The sequence below is a fragment of the Octopus bimaculoides genome, chromosome 30 (assembly GCF_046866305.1).
Source record: "Octopus bimaculoides isolate indiv1 chromosome 30, ASM4686630v1, whole genome shotgun sequence".
Lineage (NCBI taxonomy): Eukaryota > Metazoa > Mollusca > Cephalopoda > Octopoda > Octopodidae > Octopus > Octopus bimaculoides.
In genome coordinates this window covers 17,777,108-17,798,096 of record NC_142957.1, presented here as the reverse complement: position 1 = coordinate 17,798,096, position 20,989 = coordinate 17,777,108, and the positions used below count along the sequence as shown (strand labels likewise).

General features: G+C 39.6%; 1 protein-coding gene and 1 long non-coding RNA gene across 2 annotated transcripts in view; one reads left to right on the top strand and one right to left on the bottom strand.

The window, feature by feature from the left end:
- LOC149130245 (uncharacterized) overlaps positions 1-20,989 on the top strand; it is a 244,685-nt gene that overhangs the window by 36,714 nt on the left and 186,982 nt on the right. The window lies entirely within an intron of this gene.
- On the bottom strand, positions 45-11,488 carry LOC149130247 (uncharacterized). Its single transcript, XM_089346052.1, has 7 exons — positions 11,388-11,488; positions 10,298-10,449; positions 6,656-6,803; positions 3,883-4,238; positions 2,958-2,994; positions 1,501-1,710; positions 45-660 (listed from the first exon to the last, which is right to left on the bottom strand). Exons 1-7 carry the CDS (start codon positions 11,469-11,471, stop codon positions 481-483), a joined length of 1,167 nt encoding a protein of 388 aa, XP_089202178.1. The 5' UTR covers positions 11,472-11,488; the 3' UTR covers positions 45-480.

The following is a 20,989-nucleotide window of genomic DNA, read 5'->3' as shown; positions in this document are numbered from 1 at the left end:
TCGAGCATGGCCGTTGCCAGTATCGCCTGACTGGCCCTCATGCGGGTGGCACGTAAAAGCACCCACTACACTCTCTGAGTGGTTGGCGTTAGGAAGGGCATCCAGCTGTAGAAACTCTGCCAAATCAGACTGGAGCCTGGTGTTGCCATCCGGTTTCACCAGTCCTCAGTCAAATCGTCCAACCCATGCCAGCATGGAAAGCGGACGTTAAACGATGATGATGATGATGCTGATGATTTTCTCATTGGTTACAGAACTTCAAAGTGGGAGATTAAGAGAGGTAGGAGGGGAAATGGTGATTCCCTAACAAACGTGTTCTCAGTTTATTGTTCTTTTTTATGTAGTCATGTGGTTTTTTGGGGTCAAGACACTAGTAACAGTATAATGTATTGTTAGAATTACAACTAAGCAAACACACAAACAATTATGTACAAAACAGAAAATTCACTGGTCCATCTCTTTGTCATGACCAGGTAACACTTACGGTGGTGGGAAAAACGTTTTCATTTTCTCCCTTAAGCCTGGATCTTCAATGAGATCCATTGGGGTCTGCTTTCTTTTGTTTTCATGGTAAAAGTTGGCCCCGTGGTAGGCCAAATACTCTGCAACTACGCAGCCAGCAAGCTTGTTTTCTAGGCTCAGTTCAAGCTTTGTGCAGAACTACAAACGAGGAAATATATAAAAGGGTGATTGCAGTATTACACAAATATATACATTATAAGCAAAAATCATGGCATCAAATCAAATATAGGAAATATATAGGAAATATAAAGGAACAAAGTGGAGGCGCAATGGCCCAGTGGTTAGGGCAGCGGACTCGTGGTCTTAGGATTGCAGTTTCGATTCCCAGACCGGGCATTGTGGGTGTTTATTGAGCGAAAATACCTAAAGCTCCACGAGGCTCCGGCAGGAGATGGTGGCGAACCCTGCTGTACTCTTTCACCACAATTTTCTCTCACTCTTACTTCCTGTTTCTGTTGTACCTGTAATTCAAAGGGTCAGCCTGGTCACACTGTGTCACGCTGAATATCCCCGAGAACTACATTAAGGGTACACGTGTCTGTGGAGTACTCAGCCACTTGCACCTTAATTTCACGAGCAGCAGGCTGTTCCGTTGATCGGATCAACTGGAACCCTCGATGTCGTAAGCGACGGAGTGCCAACAAAGGAACAAACATCCCAATAATAAAACACAAAACACAACAAACCAACAAGAACTTATCTATACATGGGGCTCGATAAAGCCAACTGGCCATAGCAAGAGAAATATCTATGGGAGAGTATTGTACATATAAATATAACAACAACATGACAACAAACCATGTATGTTATATCAGAAGTATCTCATAATATATATGTAGGGTTATCAAGAAAGACTGGATTACTTAATGCTAAAAGTAGGGGTTTGATGGGTGTGAATTCAGACGTGACAAACTTTGTCTGTCTGTTTGTCTCTCTCACACATGCAAACAAATATTTACAAACAATTTTATAACTTACCTCGTCTAAAATGCCCAAGGCTTCACCCTCCGAATGAAACATCCCTTTCTTCACAGCAAGGTGCAGACAATTGTTGTCATCATTGTCGACAGCATTTATATCTGCGCCATGAGAAAGTAGCTTGTGGATCATTCCGAGGTGGCCCCCGGAGATGGCTTGGAGCAAGGGTGTCATTTTGTTACCGTTCTTGATATCCACTGCCACATCACTCTTTATAAGAGATAAAAAAAAAAAGAATAGAGAATGAAAATTTACATAAAGATCAGGGTGGATATCAATGTAGGATTTACTGTCTTTTGCTGGGGACTTGATTAAACTGATCGTGTACATTTGATGTTTGTCAGTGAAGTGGACCTTCCATATGGTCCCTTAAATTGGGTTCAGTTTGATCTACCTTTATCCCTTACTCTAGTAAGTTTTAGGGGAGTTGAACAAGAGTGAACATATGATTAGAAGATCAAGTTTAATAAAGAAGAATTATAATTCTTAATGTATCACTTTTGATGTTGCTTTATTAATTAATAAGGGGTTCATAAAACAGCTGTGTTAATTAGTGTCCACACCCTTAACATTAATGCACAAACACATGGGCACACACATATGCACACACACACACTCACAAACACATTTTCCAATCCATGACAGCATGGAAAACTGACACTACATATAGATGCACACACACACACACACACACACGTATGTATATATGTATGTATGTCGTAACATCATCATCATCGTCATTTAACGTCCGCTTTCCATGCTAGCATGGGTTGGATGATTTGACTGAGGACTGGTGAAACCAGATGGCTGCACCAGGCTCCAATCTGATCTGGCAGAGTTTCTACAGCTGGATGCCCTTCCTAACGCCAACCACTCCGAGAGTGTAGTGGGCGCTTTTACGTGCCACCGGCACGAGGGCCAGCCAGGCGGGTACTGGCAACGGCCACGCTCGAAATGGTGTATTTTATGTGCCACCTGCAAAAAAGCCAGTCCAACGTCACTGGCAACGACCTCGCTCAAAAAAACTGAAGGTGGAATTTGTAAAACTGTTTATTTTATTTGATGATCGTTTCGACTCATCCTGCAATTTTCCTTTATAGATAAGATGCTGAGCAACATATGTTGCATCCATCTTGCAGTCTGGGTTACATCAGAGGCATTCCTTTTCTAACTGAAGCTGGCTAATAATTACATGACTGCCCAAAACCAAGACCTTTAGCGAGACCCTGCTATATGTATGAATGAACCTGGTGTGACCCAGACTGTATTATCTTTTGTGGTGGTCTGCTGAACAACACTGTACCATGTTCCTTTACAGACCCAAGACAGGCCGTTTAAAGGATGGTGGATTACAGTTGATTAAACCTGCCCCTATTACTGGTACTTTGAGGATACTGATAATCGAACATAACAGTAAAATACTAGAGAGTGTATATAATATGTATATGTTAACTAACCTGGGACAACATCAATGCCACCACATCATAGTGTTGCCTGAAAGTTATAGAAAGAAGAAAGAAAAATATAGAAAGTGCGAAAATCATAGCGATTGAGATAATTAAAGATGTTTTTATTAGCCACAAGGGCGTGGCTGGGGGGGGGGACATCACAAGGACGGCCCACAATTGGTGTGGAGGTTTATATTAAAGAAGATGAGGGAAAAGAAATGGGGGAAAAAAAAACGGTTGAATGTGATAAAAGTGGAGTGAGAGCAAGGGTGAGGATTTGAACCTGTAACAGTGAGGTGAGAGAAGATGGACTGGAGTAAAGGATGCAGTCAGGTAACAACAACAATAGTTTTGGCAATGTGTAACTAATGAAGTCAATTACAGTGTGAAAGAGAAGAGATAGACGATGACCCGATGGTGGGATTATAGCACGAACGATTCAGTAAAAATAAACATTATTGAAAACAGAAAACAGAAAAGAAACAGATTTGGATAGGCGCAGGAGTGGCTGTGTGGTAAGTAGCTTGCTTACCAACCACGTGGTTCCGGGTTCAGTCCCACTGCATGGCACCTTGAGCAAGTGTCTTCTACTGTAGCCTTGGGCCAACCAAGGCCTTGTGAGTGGATTTGGTAGACGAAAACTGAAAGAAGCCTGTCGTATATATATATATATATATAAATATATATATGTGTGTGTGTGTGTATGTGTTTGTTCCCCCTAGCATTGCTTGACAACCGATGCTGGTGTGTTTATGTCCCCGTAACTTAGCAGTTCGGCAAAAAGAGACCGATAGAATAAGTACTAGGCTTTACAAAGAATAAGTCCTGGGGTCGATTTTCTTGACTAAAGGCGGTGCTCCAGCATGGCCGCAGTCAAAAAAGACTGAAACAAGTAAAAGAGTAAAAGAGTAATCCAGATCCAATGTTGACTTACTTTAGAACTGCCAGGTGTAGAGGCGTGTCACCACTATTGCTCACTATATTCAGATGAATGCCAGTCTGGTGCAGTAACAGCCGGACAATGACTGTGTGTCCACAGTGAGCGGCATGGTGGAGAGGCGAGTTACCATCATTGTCCGCCATACTGACATTGGTGTTAGGCAAGTGCAGTAGCAGTCGAACGATGTCCGTGTCCCCTTCATTGCAAACCACGTGTAGTGGAGTGGACCCGGTGTTATCCCTTATATTCACGTCAGGGTTACACTGCAGGAGATGGTGAGCGATGTCTATGTGTCCCTTCATACAGGCCAAATGCAGAGGGGTCCTACCATTGTTGTTTTGTTTATTGAACTGCAAAGAAAAAAAAAACAAAAAAGGAATATTAAAAATGGTTTTCTCCTAGAAGGGCTGCGGTGGGAGTACAGGAATTAGAAAGAGAAAGAATAATCAGGTGGAATGACGGGGTGCGGGGTGGGGATTAATCATGTCAAGTGTAATTTCTTCATACATATACACACACATACATACAGACCTACCTGTTTGTCTGTCTGTCTCTCTCTATCTATCTATCCGTCTCTCTATCCTTCTATCTATCTATCTATCTATCTATCTATCTATCAGTCTGTCTGTCTATCTATCTACCTACCTACCTTTCTATATAAATATACAGATACATATGTGTGTATATACATACCACATATCTACAGATTGTCAACTCAGTCATTTCTTGGTTTCCTCAAAATTCTCCTTAAAATGAACATTTTCTTTTAAAAATTAAATTCTGCAGCGCAGGAGTGGCTGTGTGGTAAGTAGCTTGCTTACCAACCACATGGTTCCGGGTTCAGTCCCACTGCGTGGCACCTTGGGCAAGTGTCTTCTACTATAGCCTCGGGTCGACCAAAGCCTTGTGAGTGGATTTGGTAGATGGAAATTGAAAGAAGCCCGTCCTATATATGTGTGTGTCTGTGTTTGTCTCCCCAACATCACTTGACAACCGATGCTGGTGTGTTTACGTCCCCGTAACTTAGCGGTTCGGCAAAAGAGATCCGATAGAATAAGTACTAGGCTTACAAAGAATAAGCTCTGGTGTCAATTTGCTCGACTATTAAGGCGGTGCTCCAGCATGGCCACAGTCAAATGAGTGAAACAAGTAAAAGAGAAAAGAGAAAGAGTGTATATATATATATATATATATATATAAAACAAAAGTAAATGAGTATATGCATATATACGTACAGGTATGTGCATACCGACATCCACCTGTATGTATAGGTGCATATCTGGGTACAGGACATTGCAAACAAACGTAGACGAGAACACACGAGCCACATAGAGAACATTCTACTTCATCAGCTACCCACGTTTTAACACCGGCGTTTCGACGAGCTTCGGGCAGGACGCAACGTTAAAACGGCTCGTCCCATGGATCGCAGATTAAATCTGTATACGCAAATTAAATCTAGCCATGGAGGAATGTAGTGGCGGACAAAAAACAAGACAGGAAAACAACCAGAAGGCTTTACGGCCAGACGAGAAAAATTATGTGTGTATGAACGCGATGAGGCACGGAACCGAGAGAGACAAAGTGGTGGCGTGTGTTACTTGGCGAAGGCCAAGGAAGGAAAGGATTATTGACCGGAAGCATGTGACCATGCCAGTGTAAAGGGAAGAGAGAGAGTGGTAGAGGGAGAAAGAGAGGGAGGAAGTAGAAGAATGGTGAGCAACGAGAGGAAAAAAGAAAAAGAGGAAATACGAGGGGGAAAAAAGAGATACGTAGTAGTAACAGAGGAAGAACAAGAGGGGTAAGGCGAGATACGTAGTAGTACAGAGGAAGAACAAGAGGGGTAAGGCGAGATACGTAGTAGTACAGAGGAAGAACAAGAGGGGTAAGGCGAGATACGTAGTAGTACAGAGGAAGAACAAGAGGGGTAAGGCGAGATACGTAGTAGTACAGAGGAAGAACGAGGGGGGGGGAGAAAGGAAAGAGAAAGAGATAGAGTAGCGTCGGAGGATAAGTTTACGAACTACTTACAATTTTTGTGAGACGCTGCGTTCAATCATGTAAAAACAAAAGTAAATGAGTATATGCATATATACGTACAGGTATGTGCATACCGACATCCACCTGTATGTATAGGTGCATATCTGGGTACAGGACATTGCAAACAAACGTAGACGAGAACACACGAGCCACATAGAGAACATTCTACTTCATCAGCTACCCACGTTTTAACACCGGCGTTTCGACGAGCTTCGGGCAGGACGCAACGTTAAAACGGCTTGTCCCATGGATCGCAGATTAAATCTGTATACGCAAATTAAATCTAGCCATGGAGGAATGTAGTGGCGGACAAAAAACAAGACAGGAAAACAAACAGAAGGCTTTACGGCCAGACGAGAAAAATTATGTGTGTATGAACGCGATGAGGCACGGAACCGAGAGAGACAAAGTGGTGGCGTGTGTTACTTGGCGAAGGCCAAGGAAGGAAAGGATTATTGACCGGAAGCATGTGACCATGCCAGTGTAAAGGGAAGAGAGAGAGTGGTAGAGGGAGAAAGAGAGGGAGGAAGTAGAAGAATGGTGAGCAACGAGAGGAAAAAAGAAAAAGAGGAAATACGAGGGGGGAAAAAAGAGATACGTAGTAGTAACAGAGGAAGTACAAGAGGGGTAAGGCGAGATATATATATATATATATATATGTGTGTGTATGTATGTATATATATGTGTGTATGTATGTATATATATGTGTATATAAACACTGACTTACCTTTTTTACTTTTGTCTTTAATATGACTTTTACCATGTCTTCTCTGTTCTTCTCCACGGCACAATGGAGAGGAGTGTTACCAAGGTGGTCCTGGCCGTTGATATTGGCACCCTTCGAGATCATTATGGCCACCACACCACTCTGATGGCTGAAAACAGAAAAAAAAAATATATATATAGGCACAGGAGTGGCTGTGTGGTAAGTAGCTTGCTTACCAACCACATGGTTCCGGGTTCAGTCCCACTGCGTGGCACCTTGGGCAAGTGTCTTCTACTATAGCCTTGGGTCGACCAAAGCCTTGTGAGTGGATTTGGTAGATGGAAACTGAAAGAAGCCCGTCGTATATATGTATATATATGTGTGTTTGTGTGTCTGTGTTTGTCCCCCTAACGTCGCTTGACAACCGATGCTGGTGTGTTTACGTTCCCTTAGTAACTTAGCGGTTCGGCAAAAGAGACCGATAGAATAAGTACTAGGCTTCCAAAGAATTTGTCCTGGGGTCGATTTGCTCGACTAAAAGGCGGTGCTCCAGCATGGCCGCAGTCAAATGACTGAAACAAGTAGAAGAGTAAAAGAGTATATATAAACATCACATAATAATTACATTAAATGCACATGCAGATTCAATATGCAAAAATCAAACTTACAAAAATGTTTGGGCATGGCTGTGTGGTTAGGAAGCTTGCTTCCCAGCTACATGGTTTCGGGTTCAGTCCCACCGCGTGGCACCTTGGGGGAGTGTCTTCTGCTATAGCCCCGGGCTGACCGAAGCCTTGTGATTGGATTTGGTGGGTGGAAGTTACTGTCGTGTGTGTATATGTCTGTGTATGTGCTTGTGCCTCTCTCTGAAAGAGAAAGAGAGGGGGATATATATATATATATTTATATATATATATATATATATATATATATATATATACGTATATCAGATCAATGTACATACATGTGTGTGAGTGTGTGTTTGTATACATGTGTTTATATATCTATCTATATATATATATATATATATATCATTTCGTTCAACGTTCGCTTTCCATGCTAGCATGGGTTGGACGATTTGACTGAGGTCTGGTGAAACCAGATGGCGACACTAGGCTCCAATCTGATATATATATATATATATATATATATATATATATACATACACACACACACACACATATATATATATATATACATATATGCGAGCCATGTACAGAGATGCTGCCAGTAAGGTGAGGGTTGGAAATGAGTACAGCAATGAATTCCGGGTAGAGGTAGGGGTCCACCAAGGTTCCGTCCTCAGCCCCCTCTTATTTACCATAGTCCTCCAGGCAATCACAGAGGAGTTCAAGACAGGTTGCCCCTGGGAGCTCCTCTATGCTGATGACCTTGCCCTAATTGCGGAGTCACTATCAGAACTAGAGGAAAAGTTTCAGGTGTGGAAGCAAGGTCTAGAATTGAAGGGCCTTAGAGTCAACCTAGCTAAAACCAAAATCCTAATGAGTAGGAAGGTAGATAAAACACAAACCCCTTCAGGTAGATGGCCCTGCTCAGTATGTAGAAAAGGAGTAGGTAGTAACTCTATAAGATGTACCCGGTGCAAGCTATGGACACATAAGAGGTGCAGCAACATCAAAGGCAGGTTAACTAGCAAGTTAGTTTTTGTTTGTGGCAGATGTTCAGGTGCAATAAAGACTGCAAACAAACAGGAAACAACTTCTATCTCATTCCAGGGTGAAAAACTAGAGGTAGTCGATAGCTTCCGCTATCTGGGCGACCAAGTTAGTAGTGGGGGTGGGTGCGCTGAAAGTGTAGCTGCTAGAATAAGAATAGCCTGGGCAAAGTTTAGAGAGCTCTTACCCCTGCTGGCGACAAAGGGACTCTCACTCAGAGTAAAAGGCAGACTGTATGACGCATGCGTACGAACAACCATGCTACATGGCAGTGAAACATGGGCTGTAACTGCTGAGGACATACGTAAGCTCGCAAGGAATGAAGCCAGTATGCTCCGTTGGATGTGTAATGTCAATGTGAATACCCGTCAGAGTGTAAGTATCTTGAGAGAAAAGCTGAACATTAGAAGCATCAGTTGTGGCGTGCAAGAGAGACGATTGCGCTGGTATGGACATGTGGTGAGAATGGAGGAGGATAGCTGCGTGAAAAAGTGCCACACCCTAACAGTTGAGGGAACCCGTGGAAGAGATAGGCCCAGGAAGACCTGGGCTGAGGTGGTGAGGCAAGACCTTCGTACATTGGGCCTCACCGAGGCGATGACTACTGACCGAGACGTTTGGAAATGTGCTGTGCATGAGAAGACCCGGCAAGCCAAGTAAGATCGTTGCCAGTGCCCCTGGACTGGCTCTTGTGCGGGTGGCACATGAGATGCACCATTTTGAGCGTGGCCGTTGCCAGTACCGCCTGACTGGCTCCTGTAGGATTTTCGAGCGAGATCGTTGCCAGTGCCCCTGGACTGGCTTGTGCGGGTGGCACATAAAAGACACCATTTCGAGCGTGGCCGTTTTCGTGCGGGTGACACGTAAAAGCACCCACTACACTCTCTGAGTGGTTGGCGTTAGGAAGGGCATCCAGCTGTAGAAACTCTGCCAAATCAGACTGGAGCCTGGTGTTGCCATCCGGTTTCACCAGTCCTCAGTCAAATCGTCCAACCCATGCTAGCATGGAAAGCGGACGTTAAACGATGATGATGATGATATATATATATATATATATATATATATATATATATATATACATATATGTATGTATATTCTTTATTCTTTTATGTGTTTTATCACAAAGGCTGTGGCCATACTGGGGCACCGCCTGTCCTCTTGTGTCTCTTGCTGTGATGTAGTTTCATCTGGAACACTGGACAGCTGAAGGCCAAGTTGTTTCTTGAAAATATCTCACCATACATCATGTGTTTATGTGTATGTGTGTGTGTATTAATTCTTGAATGTATAATGTATGTGTATATACTTGAATCTAGACATGTATAAAATTGGCAAACAAACCGATTGCGGACTCTCAAACAGTAATCTGTTTTGACAACAAATCTCCAAAAAGGTTTAATGGTTCAACAATGAAGAGGATCCCTGGAGAAAATGAGGCAGAAGATGTTGTTGGTTATTATTATCGTTTTATCATCGTGTAACACTGGCACTGCTATGGCATCTTTGGACGTTTAAGATGTCTGGAATTGGAAGAAATTTAGAAACAAAACAGGAGTAGCTGTGTGGTAAGTAGCTTGCTTACCAACCACATGGTTCCGGGTTCAGTCCCATTGCGTGGCACCTTGGCAAGTGTCTTCACCTATAGCCTCGGGCCGACCAAAGCCTTGTGAGTGGATTTGGTAGACAGAAACTGAAAGAAGCCCGTCGTATATATGTATGTGTGTATATATATGTGTGTGTTTGTGTGTCTGTGTTTGTCCCCCCAACATCGCTTGACAATCGATGCTGGTGTGTTTAGGTCCCCGTAACCGGTTTGGCAAAAAGAGAGACCGATAGAATAAGTACTAGGCTTACAAAGAATAACTCCTGGGGTCGGTTTGTTTGACTAAAGGCGGTGCTCCAGCATGGCCACAGTCAAATGACTGAAACAAGTAAAAGAATAAAAGAGAGAGATCTGAAGATTTGATTTATTTAATTCTTAACTTACGCAAACAATGCATAATGGGAGGCAGTTTTACCGTCTCTGTCCCTCATGTCTAAATCAGCTCCGGACTTTATCAAGAAATTTATCAAATCTGTGTTGCCCAGTCGACAGGCAACCATCAGATATGTGAGACCCCATGAATTGGTTTTGTTGATCTGAAATGAAGAAAGGGAAGGCACGTGAAATATATTAAAGGAAAAGGGAGAAAGAAAGAGCGGGGAAGAGAAAAGAGTTTAAAAATGAGCAGCAAAGACAAACGGACGCATGCACACTAACATCAGATCAAGTGAGGACTTGATTCCTACGGGACACCATTAGTATCTCCATGGGTTTGACAACTTCTGCAAAAGAAATGGTGGAACTGTCTTGACGTCCGTAAAACCTTCAACTGTTTGTAGCAAGAGAACGTCTTGACAAAGTCACCATCCATTTATTGACTCCATCTGTCCTTCATCTCTTGGATTGAATATTTCCTGCCAGAATACTCCATTGCAGTGTGTGATGATGGGCTTCCCTCTCGCTCACATTCCGTCGATTGACATGCTTCAAAGTTTAGTTAAGTATTTATAAAATCTAATTGTTGTTGGCACTCTCTCGATAACAACCTCGAGGGTTCCAGTTGATCTGATCAACGGAACAGCCTGCTGGTGAAATTAATGTGCAAGTGGATGAGCACTCCACAGACACGTGTACCCTTAACATAGTTCTCGGGGGGTATTCAGCGTGACACAGAGTGTGACAAGGCTGACCCCTTTGGATTACAGGTACAACAGAAACAGGAAGAAAGTTGTGGAAGAGTACAGCAGGGTTCGCCACCCATCCCCTGCCGGAGCCTTGTGGTGCTTTTAGGTGTTTTCGCTCAATAAACACTCACAACACCCGGTCTGGGAATCGAAACTGTGATCCTGCGACCGCGAGTCCGCTGCCCTAACCACTGGGCCATTGCACCTCCACTATAAAATCTAATGAAAGTTGTGAAGAAAGAAATGAAATATGATGGACAAATACCTGTTTAGTTACGAATATTTAATATTGTGTGTAAAATAACAAACAAATAAGTAACTTTGAGAAAACAATAAACAGAACAACTTACTTTCCGTGGATTTTGTTTAATATATTCTTGAATGTATTGAGTGTCACCACGCCAAATTTTACTTATATTCTTATCAACTTCCATCTTTTAAATGAAATATGCTAGGAAAAAAAAATCGTTTCAAAACCTTATAAAATGAGGTAAACAACAATATAAAGAAATCTGAAATCTCTCAGGAAATTACATAATATTGGAAACTTCAATTTTTCTAAATTATTATTTATATCTGAATGTTCTTCCTGGCACTAACAAACCTAACAACAGTCATTATGTTGTGTCTCTTGGTCAGCTACATTACTCTGCTTATTACAGTCTGACTGGTGAAAATTAAACCCTGAATATTGGAATGTACAGTCTGTTGGTCAGGCAGGTGGAGACCCTGTTTGTCTTGAGCTATGGAATCTGTGGTCCATACCTCAGCCAGATAAAGACACTGTATAGATCTGGTACAGATCTGGTATAGATCTGTGAAGATACTCTATCTCTTAAGCTGTGGATGTATGGATCTTATCTTGTTATATTCAACTCATTGATTATGGGCCGCAGGTGTGTTTGATCAGAACTTACCTGGAGCTACTCAGCAACAAATTCCAACATCTCAAAAGTGATGGAAATTTGGTTGTCATAAACAACCGAATTCTTTATCAATTTCGATGTCATTTAACACGAACAAGTCAATGTAGAAGAAATATATATTCTTTTCTACTTTCGGTACCAGGCCCGAAATTTTGGGGTAGGGGCCAGTCGATTAGATAGACCCCAGTACACAACTGTTACTTAATTTATCGACCCCGAAAGGATGAAAGGCAAAGTCGACCTCGGTGGAATTTGAACTCAGAACGTAAAGACGCTGAGCATTTCGCCCAGTGTGCTAACCACTCTTGTGGGATAAATATATATTTATTTCTCTATTGCCCACAAGGGGCTATACACAGAGGGGACAAACGAGGACAGACAAAGGGATTGAGTCGATTAGATCGACCCCAGTGCGTAACTGGTACTTATTCAATCGACCCCACAAGGATGATAGGCAAAGTCGACCTCGGTGGAATTTGAACTCAGAACATAAAGACAGACGAAATACCATTAAGCATTTCGCCCTGCGTGCTAACGTTGCTGCCAGCTCGCCACCTTGTGGGATAAATATATATTGAAATATCAATAATATTGATCTTTCACTTGTGTTAGTGTTTGATTTCTCTGAATATATTAATTACTTGAGATAGTGTCATTAGGGAATCCTAACCTTGGCCAGGTAATAAAAATGTAACCATTAGTTACAATTATACACCAGGTAATAAAAATGTAACCATTAGTTACAATTATACACCAGGTAATAAAAATTGTAACCATTAGTTACTATTATACACCAGGTGTATGTTCATTGGTGTATCGGATTTTACCTGAGAGCTGTTGAATTTTCAAACAATTCTCATGGCTTACTTTCGTTTAACGTCCGCTTTCCATGCTAGCATGGGTTGGACGATTTGACTGAGGACTGGTGAAACCGGATGGCAACACCAGGCTCCAATCTAATTTGGCAGAGTTTCTACAGCTGGATGCCCTTCCTAACGCCAACCACTCAGAGAGTGTAGTGGGTGCTTTTACGTGTCACCCGCACACGGATTAATATATATATATATATATATATATATATATAAATATATACACACATACATACAAGAGAGATGGTAAAATTGTGAGTCTATTATTTTATGTCTTAGTAAATGTGTGTCTATTGGTTTCAGCAATGAGTATTCGTGATTCTGACAACTAAAATATTCTTGTCGAAATGAGCAGAGAGATTCATTTACACTTTACTTTTACATTTTAGCAATTATGTTATTAAATATAGATTTAATGGTGAAGAATAAACATACACCAAGATCTACACACTTTGCTGCAAGTGTGCATTACCAGTGGCATGACGGAAAGGAGCTAGACAGGGTGTGTTAGTAAGGAGACTTGTAATTTACTGTCTACTTGATACACCCTGTAATGTAGACAATGGTCAAGTGTGTGTATGTGAGAGAGAGAGAGAGAGAGAGAAAGAGAGAGAGAGAGAGAGAATATGCGTGCAGAAAGCAGATAGTTACATGGAATAAACAATGTGTAAATTATTCTTTCATTTTTTAAGGTTTTATTTAGGCTCTTGTATCAAAGTGGTGATCATATTTTTAACTGCTTTGTGAAAGCACATGATAAAGCCAAAAGGCTCTCAGCAGCAATAAAGAAGGATCAAACTGATTTATCAATAAGTTTCACTTTTGTTAAAACAGTCATTGGGGGTTCAGTTACTTTCATCTGTGTGCTAAGAAGATATAGTTAATTGGACTAGATCTGACCTTATCTACAAAACAGAGTCAAGTTATAATCATGTGCATTATTGGGAGCACTAAAACAATGCAGATAAGATTCAAGTTGTAAATAAAGTTACAATCCTCAAGTTAAGCATATTTTTAGACTTGCTGTGAAAATAGATGTGTGTGTGTGTGTGTGTGTGTGTGTGTGTGTGTGTGTGTGTGTGTGTGTGTGGTTGTATGCATGCACAGGGTACAGTGAATAAACTGTCGTCTAAATTATGCAAAAATGAAAATAACACTGACAATCTTATTTTAACAGAAATATTTACCAAAATTACATAGAAATATCTCGAAATACTAAAGAGTAGATTTATTCAATAAAAATTGCTTCAACCACAGCCTCCAGATGACTGAAATCTCCTGCAACTCTTCTGGACGGTCTCCTTTTTGAAGTTGATGAATACTGCCATAATCCTTGCCTTCACTTCATTTTTGGTGTTACAAGGAGTTTTGTTGGTCTCTCACTCAACTGTACCCCACATATAATAATCAAAAGAGTTGCAGTCTGAGGAGTTAGGTGGCCAGATGTTACAGGTGATGTAGTTGCAGAGTTCTGTTACCAGACATAGGGTCTTCCAGCAGCCACTTTCTTGACCCAGGGCAGCACTACCTCCTTCAGGCATTTGATGTAGACTGTTAAGAGTGAGGCCATGTGGTAAGATGAATGGAGGCATGTCGCCATCACTAGTGATCACTCCAAACACTATGATGTTGACTTAACGTTGGATTTTTATCACTTCTGGTACCAATGCCGAGTAATACAGTATGTCATTTCTGGCAGAGTGAATTGCATCATGGTGCTATTTTTCTCACAGACAGTGCCCAACTGACCCTACTATACTGTGTAGTTGACAAAATCAAAACCAAACTGTGTGTGCGTGAAATTAAAACTATAAAATGGTGACAATATACTTATTGCCCCCTGTGCATGTGTGTGTGTGTATATATGTATGCATATATCTATGTGTGGATGTGTATATATATATATATATATATATATATATAAATATATTTATATGGGTTTGTGCCAACACAGACTACCATCAGTGACCTCAAAATGTAGTCAGTCATTTTGTTTAATGGGTACAAGAACTGATATTAAATTTTCTACTTAGAAGGAATGAATCCATACTACAAACACATTCAGTCTTTCAAGATGACTATAGGTTAACAATCTATACCTTATAGATAGCATGAAATCAGAAATTATATTTTGTAGGATAGAGGATGTGAGAAATGGAAGTTTCATGCATTTCTTTCAGTGGGTTTTAGTAATGCAAGTGAAAAAGCTGTTCTGTTATTCAGTATTAAGAATCAGAAACCTATACATTAGGAAACTGCTAATGCAGATTATGAACATTCAGTGTATTGATTTGTAGATATCTCATCTTTATTGCAGCACAAGCTATCCTAACACTTCTTTTTAAAAACTGTTGTTGACCTTTTAGTAACAAACTAGGAGAGAGTTTACTGAAGTTGTGATTGCTACATTGGACTGATTCAGTTACAGAATAGATTTCCTTACTGAGTCTAAGTCTTCTCCATTTTAAAGGAAGATGTTCCAATTAGGAACCAAAACTCGCCAACTTTATTCATCAAACATTTACCACTACATCACAGTCCATGCATTGGAATATTATACTTCATTCCATTGGAATGAAGCTGAAACTTGGTAGTATCATAAAGCCTGGAGGAGGAAGAAAAATAAAGCTGACACCGGCAGGACTGAACTTAAAACAAATGAAACTAAATACTGAAAAAGATATTCTGGCTAATGTTCTATAAAGTCTAGTATCTACTGAATATAATAACAAAGGTAAAATTTAGAAGAAAATGTTTTAAAACTATGAAAACATTTTTAATAATTTTCTTTCAGAAATCTTACATTTATTATAATAGCCAAAGAGAAAAATATAATAAAGTAACTAAAAAATGTAAGAACAAATTGAGAAAATGTGAAATAAATGGGACAAAGGAAGATTTAAGAAACCCAAAATGCAAAAACAAGACAAAGTCTACAAGTACTGTTGTTGATGCATTTATTAAAAGTTGCCAGGCCAGCAAATCTAGTAATGACTATAACAAAAATCACATGTCTTGTAATAGCAACACAGCTGTAGATCTGTAAAAAAGTAAAGCAGTAAGCTGCAGATGGGAATATATCTTGCCTGTTGTCAGTGAGATATAAAAGAATGAATTTAGGAGGGAGAGAGAACTGTGAGTAAAGGGAAATGGTTTTGTATTTGTTTTATTGTTTTTCACTCATTTTCTCACAGGATTACTGTTTTGCAAATCTAAGGCATTTGCACAGTGTTGGAACAGTTATTTTCATACATAGATGCTCTTAACTATACAGCCTTGGAGTAAGATGGGAATGTTGAAGACCACAGAGATAAACTCCATTAAGGACACAAAACAGCAGCTTCAATAGAATTAGGATTTATGATCATGCAATTATTAAGGAGTTAGGCATCTTAACATCACTGTGACTACAAAATTACAAGGGGTGTCACTGTGAAGGAGTACAATGTGTATAACAGAGAAGTCATAAAGACAATACATGAAATAACAGTATGCGAAGGTAGGTTAATGTTAGTTAGCTGTAAACAAGTAGTAAAGAAACAATAGCAAATTCAATCACAAAATTTTGGATTAATATGTCTTAGTAAATGTGTAGAAACAACCAATCCATGCCAGCATGGAAGACAAATGCTAAGTAATGATGATGATGATTTTTTTTATCTATGCAGGAAACTATCTTGGAAAAGAAAATAACAGAAGTGTAAAATTATAATTTTCACACTTCTCTCAGGAACACTAGTAACCTATATCACCTAAATTAATAATTTCTTACATAGGCAAAAAGCCAGATAAGTTTTTGGAAAGGAATAGTTAATTATAACCACCTGAATACTTACTTTATAGCCCTTGGAAGAATAAAGCTATGGATTTGAACTCAATACAATGAGTTAATGTATGCAGACACTAATGATTCTGCCAAACCATCAGCCAACTACTTAAATTATTAGCTCCATCTACGTATCAAATCAAAATGGTCATAAACTCTGTTGAAAACCTACCATCATTAACATTTACCACTACTGTTATTATAGATTTAATGAAATTGGTAAGTTTGATATTACTACGCTAAGAAGTTATGTAAATGTATTTTAACTGGCAGCATTAAGATTTAGACAATGATGTTTGTAGTAATGGTAATCATATTAGTATGATGTTTAAGTTGATGATAACTATGAATGTGAGCCTAATTACAAATATTGGAAGCATGTGCCGACTGCTTCAATCAAAAGTGCAGTAATACTAAGCCAGCCATATTTAGTGACCAAGTTTTATTTTCACATTTAAAACTGAAGCAGGCGTTTATTTTATTGGGAAAACTGTTTCCCCTATAAACATTATCAGATTTAATTTTTGCTACTCTGTTTAGCTGATAGGTAAATTGTCTAATTCAATGAGAAAAATGCTGGACTGTGATATAATCACAGCATATAAAGATATTAATTTCTCATATAGAAATACATAGTTTTCTCTGAGCCAGCAAATATATTGATATGGTTTCATTCTGGCATTTATTAACATAGAAATCAAAACTTCAATGAAAATAAAGACAACATGCCAAAGGAAAATAATTCTGGAATGAATATATTCAAGAATGGCAGTTCAAACAAATATCTTAATGTAAGGAAAACTTAAGTCTAAAGATAATAATTCCTTTCCATTTTTGAGATTTTTTATGTGTAGTCGATAATGACTTCCATAGGAAGTTTCATGTTTCAGTTTATTTAACAAGAAACTCTTTTTAATGAACACAGTATAAGATTACTTAAATGTTTTATTAAAATTTTCAGGGCTGTTGTTCAGTTACTGATGCAAAGTGTAAATACAATACCTCTTCTATACTTGTTTGAAAGCATACTTTTTTTTAAGAATGAATGAATGAATTAATACCAATGCATATGTGTGTGTGTGTGTGTGTGTGCTTATATTTAAAAAATCAATAGTGCTAAGTGTTTCTATAAAAGGTAGGGTTGCATAATTCTGCAATGCTGTATTTTTCTATCTGCTTGAATAAGTCGTAAAAGTCAGACTTTCAAGTATTGAACTAACTTAATTATTCAAAATTTTTGAGTTTAACCTCAACCACTATTTCTCTCTAACAACATCTAACTTATTTCTCTATTTTTTTTCTTTTTAATGTCACCTGTATCATGTATTCAGTTTACATGTTCATAACCAAGCACAGATTTTCTTTGCAAATATCACTATTAATTTAACAAGTTGGCAAGGTATTTATGTGTGGATATTATAAAAGAAAGTTATATGTTTCTCTCTAGAAACATCAACAAGATTGTGATGAAAAAATGCAAAATATTTGTCTAAAGAAGAATAAATAAAATATCAGGCATTTTATCTTGTTCCACACACCAAACTCTTGTTAGTAATCTAGATTAATAAGCAGCATCAAAGATATTTAACTTTTGATAAGTGGGATAAGTAAAGATTGAATTAAGGGCATTACCCTCTCCTTGCTCACTCTCTTGTCTGTTTCATCCACCATCTTATTCTAAACTTATCCATTTCACCATCTCCATTAACTAATGCAAACTGCACTCATTTCTCCCCCCCCCCCCCATCCCCCCCCATCCCTGCATATCTCCCTCTTCCACAACCCTCTCTCCCTTTTCCCAGCACACCTACACCCTTGTTTCCCCCCTTTCAACACCCCACCCACCCCCACATCCCAAACACATCCACTCTCACTTGAACATCACACCTCCCACTTTGCCTTTTTCATATTCCTCCTTTATTTTCCTTCAGAGACATCAAGATTCTTCCCCTTATTTTTAAGAAGCAAACAAAATGTTTAAAATGGAGTAGTTTTGGTGAAGCATTGTGCAATATTACATTAAAGAGACTTGTTGGCTAAGGCCAGTGAGACTATTCCTTGCTGTTCTGCATGTCCTGAAGAAGGGGTCATAGATCAGAAATATAGAAATAATAGGTAAAACTACAACATCAATTTGTTTACTTTTATTTTAGTAGTTTACTTTATATCTTCTTGCACTGTTCCAGCCTTACCCAACAAATCACTTTAATAAAAAAATTGTTAAAACTTGTCCTTCTTTTGTTATTTTTACTTTTGTTCATTGCTTTCACAATACATTTTTAATGTTTACACAGACTGCTTATCTTTTCTCTCACAACTCTATACATTGCACACAATCTCCTGTACCCCACTCACCTGTTATAATTTCCTTTCTTTTTTTTCTCTTCTCTCATCTTTCATTCCTCTTTCTGTCTCATCACTTAACATCCATTTTCCATGCTGGCATGGGTTGGATGGTTTGATGGGAGCTGGCCAGCCTGAGAGCAGCACCAGACTCCAGTTGTCAGGGTTTCTACAGTTGGATGCCCTTACCATTCCTAACAAATCACATGGTTCCGGGCTCAGTCGACCAAAGCCTTGTAAGTGGATTTGGCAGACGGAAACTGAAAGAAGCCTATCATACACACACACACACACACACACACACACACACAGAGGATGTGACAGGTAAATTGTTGTTGGGCACCGTCTGTGAGAAAAACAGCAACATGATGCAATTCACTTTGCCAGAAATTTGTAAACAACATGCTATTCTGCTTAGCATTTGTGCCGGAAGCTCCAATACGAACATTTCAGAGTGCTTGGGTGTCAGGCTGAGGACATGTAATGTGAGTGATAAAAATCAAATACCCAGTCAACACCATGGTGTTTGGAGTGATCACTAGTGATGGCGACGTTATGCCTCCATTCATCTTCCCACACGGTCTCACACTCAACACATAGGCCTACATCAAAGGCCTGGAGGAGGTAGTGCTGCCCTGGGTCAAGAGGGTGGCTGCTGGAAGAACCCATGTCTGGGAACAGCACTCTTCCACACAAGCAGGAGAACCCAGTCATGACTGTCAAACAATTTCTGAAACTACATCACCCCTAACATCTGAACCACCTAACTCCCCAGACCGCAACCGCCTTGATTATGTGCGACATGCAGATGAGTGAGAGACCAACAAAACTCCTTGTAACATCAAAGATGAAGTGAAGGCAAAGATTATGGCAGCATTCACCAACTTAAACAAGGAGACCATCCAGAAGAGTTGCAGGAGATTCCAAAGTCATCTGGAGGCCGTGGTTGAAGCTATTTTATTGAATAAGTTTACTCTTTAGTATTTCAAGATATTTTTATGTAATCTTGGTAAGCATCTCTGTTAAAATAAGATGTCAGTGTTATTTTCATTTTTCTATAGAGTTATTTTCATTTTTCCATAATTTAGATGATCGTTTATTCACCACACCCTGTGTGTGTGCGCATATATATATATATATATATATATATATATATATATATATATATATATGCATATATCTGTGTGTGTCTTTGTGTCTGTGTTTGTCCCTCCATCACCCCTTGACAACTGGTGTCGGTGTGTTTACGCCCCTGTAATTTAGCAGTTTGGCAAAGAGACTAACAGAATAAGTACTAGGCTTAAGAAATAAATCCTGGAGTCAATTAGTTTGACTAAAACCTTTCAAGGTAGTGCTTCAGCATGGCTGCAGTCAAATGACTGAAACAAGTAAATATATAGAAACAGACTATATCCTCACCACAAGACACCAGAAGAAGGCTGGAGCATACAACAGCTGAAACATAGTGAAAGCAGCAACCAAGATGAGGACACCAGTCCAACTAAACAGTGTACATGATATAAACTCCTCACCTCAGAAATACAGAATTGCATCCTCCAATCGGTATGGTGCCAACAGAAGACATCAATGGAGGTTTTTAAGCCTTAACCCTTTAGCATTCAGATAACTTGTTTTGAATTAATCATGTATGATCTCAAAGCTTCACAATTTTGATAATGTAAATGTTTTAGTTTCAGAATGGCATTGTAGGGTAAACGTGAGAGGCTGCACTGAACAAAAAAGAGGTAGAATATTTGGGCCAGATATGGCCGGTTTGAATGCTAAAGGGTTAAAGATTCATTCTGTTACTGCCTATGGGCATAGAGTTTTGGACAAAGGTGTTGGATAATGCAGTGCAATCACCTAGAGGTGCTGAGTTCAATCTCAGGCAAGGAACTAAGTTGAATCGCAAGATACCTGAAGAAGGCCGGAGCATACAACAGCCGAAATGTGGTCTTCGTCATTATCATTATTTAACATCTGCTTCC

What these genes read in the sequence shown, in the direction of transcription:
- LOC149130247 (XM_089346052.1), bottom strand. Translation starts at nt 11,471, where the DNA reads ATGGAAGTTGATAAGAATATAAGTAAAATTTGGCGTGGTGACACTCAA. An exon ending in TAAAGACAAAAGTAAAAAAG is followed by an intron (nt 4,239 to 6,655) that starts GTAAGTCAGTGT and finishes TTTTCTTTGCAG; the next exon opens with TTCAATAAACAAAACAACAA. An exon ending in CTACACCTGGCAGTTCTAAA is followed by an intron (nt 2,995 to 3,882) that starts GTAAGTCAACAT and finishes TATAACTTTCAG; the next exon opens with GCAACACTATGATGTGGTGG.